The sequence below is a fragment of the Cyprinodon tularosa genome, unplaced genomic scaffold (genome assembly GCF_016077235.1).
Source record: "Cyprinodon tularosa strain WSP-4 unplaced genomic scaffold, ASM1607723v1 ctg40, whole genome shotgun sequence".
Classification (NCBI taxonomy): Eukaryota; Metazoa; Chordata; class Actinopteri; order Cyprinodontiformes; family Cyprinodontidae; genus Cyprinodon; species Cyprinodon tularosa.
In genome coordinates this window covers 3,647,396-3,652,597 of record NW_024039119.1, presented here as the reverse complement: position 1 = coordinate 3,652,597, position 5,202 = coordinate 3,647,396, and the positions used below count along the sequence as shown (strand labels likewise).

Here is a 5,202-nt window from a genome sequence, read left to right as displayed (position 1 = left end):
CACATTAAATTTATAAAAAAAATGATTAAAAAGACGACATATAATCTGTTAAAACAAACTATACATTAAATTTGAAACTATAAAATGTAGCAAAATACAAATATTGAAAAAACAGGAAAAAAATTGCTCTCAAAACCTTTTTTCTTTTATTTATTAAAACATTAAAAAAATGTAATTTCTTCATTGCTATTTATTTAAATTTCCATTTACAAATCAATTGATTTGTACCATCCGATGACGACGGTTCATATGCTTAGCTTTTATTTCATAAGGCTTCATATTTAATGCCATCATTTGATGAAGATTTTCTAGAAAAGTGTTAACTGTTGGGTTTAATTCTTCCCATTAGGTGGCTGAGAGCCACTTTACTAATATGCTTTTGTTTTCTAATGTAGAGCTGGCATTGCTGATATAAGCTCTCTGTAGTTCTGCCTTTTTTAAACAGTTTCTTGCTTTTGCCTTCTTCCTTGGTGGCGCTATTAACCAAACCAATCACTTCTCTCTTCCAAATGTCACTGATTAATGTGCGTTTCATTGAACAGTGCTTCTGTTTTTCAAAGTGTTTAATTCTAATTTGGCTCATCCAGGTCAAAGATGGCAAATTGATAGATGAGATGGCAGTCAGCATCACTGGGCTGGCAAACAAGGTAGGATGGGCAGACATCTGCCTCGCTGTATGGCTGTAAAACCCGCCTCCTGATGGCCCACGCCCAGCAAGTCTTTGTAGTGATGTTAGAGACAGGAGGCCGGTTTTACAGTCACCATATAAGCCTGAACAATTCTAATTAAATGTGGTATTTTTTTTTATTGCTGCCATGTATATTCTGGTGGTGAGTACACTGTAGAAAATAACTTGATCCTGTTATGTTTGAAAATATTTGAAAAAATTAAATATAAAAAACTTTAAATGCTAAACTACAGAAGAGGATTTGGGCCACTGGAAAAAAAAAAGTTACCTGATTTAAAATATTATTTCAGTTTAATATGGGAAAAAAGTCAGAATTCTGACTTTAATGTCAAAATTCTTTTTTCTCAGAATTCTGAGTGAATTCTGACAGCTAACAAACATGTTAGCATCAAGCCATAGCCATGTCTGTTTTAGAGACTAAACTGGCTCTCTTGTTTTTTATCACCTTTGCTCTTCCATTAATGAATAGCATCACCGGGGACCCGCTGAAAAGTCCGAATTCTGAGATTGAAGCCAGAATTCGGAATTTTTCCCCATATTAAACTGAAATAATATTTAGAAATCAATTAACTTTTTTATTTTTTAGGTGGCCCTAATCCTCTTCCATAATAAACAGTTTTAATAATAACTTGAATGTTTTTTTTTATTCCATTAATATTAATTTTCTTTAACATCCTTGTCGTGTTGTTTAAAAAGTTGTTCTTTCATTCTTTCAGGTTCAGGGAGCCGGCGCAAAACTGACAAACCTGTTTACTGGAAAACCGCAAGATGGGTAATTAACTGCAGTTTTCTTTACTCTTTATAAAGGTCAATATTAATCAGTTAAAATATATCAAAGAAGTACATTTATTTTAAATGACAAAAGTATAACTGATTAATTACAGTGATGTGTTCATGTTGAAGTGAGTTCAGTATAATGCTGAGTGAAGAACATGAAGAAATGCTCTTTAGGAGCAACAGAAGCGACAGATCTGCGCCGTCGCTCCTCCTCTGTGTTGGAGGCTCGCTGACACTCCGCCCATATTGCGGCCCCTCAGCCAATCAGAGCTTAATTCTCTGTTGTAAAAATTAGGGCCACCACACAGAAGGGAAGAGACAGTTGCCAGAAGTAGGAACTTTTTCACACAAAGTTTACAGTAGAGTCCTGCAACAAGGTCATGAAAAAACTGAATCCCTCAAGGGTAGAGGTAGTGAAACATCTACATATTTAATAATAAAGATGAGATAATTGAACTTTATTGATCTCACATTGGAGAAATTTACCTCTACTTTTACCCCATCCCATTGGGGAGCAGTCTGTCATTGTGGGGCACTCAGGGAGCAATCAGGGTTTAAGGGTCTTGCTCAGAGAGCCAGAGTGACAGTCTGTGGGAATGGGGCTCGAACTCAGAACCTCAGGATTCTAAGCTCTATGCCCTAACCACTAGGCTGCCACTCCAGCGAAGTGGAATCACAATAAAATCACAATATTTTATTGTGATTCCAATAGGGATGGAACGGTTTATGAAAACTGTCCGAACCGTTCGGTTCGGGTGTGTTGCGTTCGGTTCATGCGTTGCTCCATTTCCTCATAGGGGAAGCGTTTACACTCCAGAGCAGAAGGTGGCGGTACTGCGACCAAAGCCAACCACCAGTAGTAAACAAGAAGAAGAAGAAGAAGCAAGCAGCATAGCCGGGTGTAGCAGAAAAAATTCAGTTGTTGTGGAGAATTGTGTGGGTATGGCGAGTGGGAAAGAACAGGAGTTGGAAGACGCGCCAGCAGCACTTTATAGGTCTGCTGTATGGGACCACTTTGCATTTAGAGTGACCTACGATGACGGCGGAAAGAAAGTTGTGGATAAAAGTGCAACAGTGTGCAAGCATTGTGTAACATGTTTTGTTTATGCTAACAGCAACACGGCCAACATGTCATGCTAACCCTGAAATCCCACATACTCCGTCAGCAACCCCCGCTCCACCCCGCTGCGCTCCAGACGGCTGCACAAAGCAAAGCCTACAGCCTCCGCTGTGGCTCCCGTCCGCTCCGCTCTGAGTTCCTTGGAGATCGTAGAGGGCATGCGCCAGATGATTAAATTCAAAGCAGCAAAACATGCGGAAATGATCCATGGTTTCCGCGAATCATTAAAAATAATTACAATTCATACATTTTTGGGGATTTTTTCATTAATTTCATGAATTTTTATGGGATTTCGTTGTAACAATCAACATATACCGAACCGAACCGAAAACCGTGACCACGAAACCGTGAACCGAACCGTGAATTTTGTAAACCGTTCCACCACTAGATTCTAAAGTAGTCACAATTTAGATTTTTGCTAAAATAGTTCAGCCTTAGTAAAAATCTTTCTCTGACCCAGAAGGATTTGGCTCATAAAAAGTTTCCTTGATTGAGTCGTAGTAATTTTGGATGGAAAGTAGGGCTGAAATAATTAATCTATTACTGAAATAATCGTCTTTCTATCTCCCATATTTCTAATCTGACGGTTACACTGAGCTGCTTAGACTCAGTCGAGTTGTTTGTCCTTATCGCAGTTCGGTTCAGTTCAATATTTTTTTTTGACTGACTGTTATCCTTTTAACGTTTTAAAGTATTGCAATACTAAGCCTATACTTTAATCATAAAGTATGTGTAGCTGTGATAAGGCTGAAAAATTAATCAGATTAATCGATTATTGACATAATTGTCAACTAATTTAGTAATCGATTAATCGTTAACTGGAGTGTAGACTCTAAAACATGCTTTTTGCTGAATGAGCAACCTACCTTGAGCAGCAATTGTACCAAATTTGTAAAAAAAAAAAAAAAAATGTAAAAATTTTGCATTAAAATAAAAATAAAAAAAACATTTTTTCTTCTGTGAATCTGCTCTATCCAGAGTTCCTCAAGTGGAAAAGTTTTAGTTTCACCTGGTTTAATTTAGGAAAAAAATGTTTTCTTTAAGGAACCTTTTCCTATCCGATTCTTAATCGATTTACAAAATCGTTGCAGAGACTCTAAAACCTTCCTTTAGCTGACAGTAATTCTAATTATATATATAATTATACCAAGATTGTAAAAAGAAATATATGAACATTATGTCTGTCAAGATGCTCTATCCAGAACTCCAGTGGAAAAGTTTTAGTTTTAGCTGGTTTAACTTTGCATAATGTCTTCTTTAAGGAACCTTTTGTTATCTGATAACTCATCGAAAAAATAATTGACAGATTAATCCATCTGCTAAATAATCATTAGTGCAGCCCTAACGGAGAGTAACCAATTACTCCTCACATACCAATATCACCTTATATTAGATTACTTTTTAATGAAAAATGGGTACTAACACCGTTACTCCCAACGCTGACAGTAATGATAGTTTCTATCACTTTTATGTTATATTTTTACTAAATTTCATTTTCCTCATCTGTAATTATCAATTTTAAGACTGCGTTGTGCAACAGAGGCAACATCTTTCCTGATTTATAAAATGACCAACTTTACTCCTCAAAACGGGAATTTTAAACATAATTTAAAGTTAGTTTCTTTCTGTGCTCAGCTCTGGAGGAGAGAGCTACCAGAACATGGACGCCACTGAGGGCTATCAGGGCAGCTCCAGCCAACCTGTGTCGAGGGATTTCTGGGAAACCTTTGGCAGCAACAGCTCCCTAAAAGAGAAGAAATCTCCCAGCAGTGACAGCTGGACCATGGCAGATAACTCTGCCAAAAAGAGCTCTGACAGTTGGGACAATTGGGGCTCCGAAGGAGCCTCCAACAACAAGCACAGCACAGAGGAGAGCTGGGAGGCCTGGGACAACAACTGGGAGAATCCGGATGGTAAGACGAAGAAGAGTCCTTCGAAGCCTGCAGAGGAAGCCTGGGATAACGCAGGCTGGTGAAACAAACATCACCTTAACTTTTGTTTTTTTGTTTTTTTTTTCCATCCTCTCCATCTTCTCCGGTTGCTCATCTCATTTTGCTCTTTCTGGAAGAGAGTTGGTTTCACTTAATGTCTATTTATGCATTCTGTATTAATTATAATTTACCCAGGAAAGAAATTATGAAAATTCAGAGATGAATAAATGAACACCTAAAGGAACTGTTTACTTCCAGAGCTCTATTTTAGTAGAAACTGGCCCCATCACAACCTCATCTGTTCATTGTAGATAAAATCATCACCCCCTGTAAGAATTACCCTCAGAATATAGATGTAAAGTAAAATAAAGTGCTGTGCCAACAACCATAGTTTGGCAAGGATGTTGTTATTCAACTCTGAAATTAATGCATGGAAGAAAAAATATGTTACTGTAAATATATCATAAAACTAACATTATTTTTCTTCTGTTTTGTAAACTTTAAACCAACTGATGCCCAATTAGACCTACAGTCATGCTGAGTGACGGCGAAGAGGCCACCATTTAAAGCCTTTGTTTCTCCAGCAGGAAACGATAAAAAAGGATTATTTTAAAATGAAGATGATCCAAACTAGTGTTGCTAGGTCACAAGAAAGATCTGAATCACACAGGTTTTAATATTTAAAA

General features: G+C 37.3%; 1 protein-coding gene across 1 annotated transcript; it reads left to right on the top strand.

The window, feature by feature from the left end:
* The first annotated feature begins 156 nt into the window (after positions 1 to 156).
* On the top strand, positions 157 to 4,989 carry LOC119791812 (ADP-ribosylation factor GTPase-activating protein 1-like). The gene is made up of 3 exons (XM_038298132.1): positions 157 to 647; positions 1,405 to 1,460; positions 4,221 to 4,989. Exons 1-3 carry the CDS (start codon positions 510 to 512, stop codon positions 4,558 to 4,560), a joined length of 534 nt encoding a protein of 177 aa, XP_038154060.1. The 5' UTR covers positions 157 to 509; the 3' UTR covers positions 4,561 to 4,989.
* Positions 4,990 to 5,202: the final 213 nt, after the last annotated feature.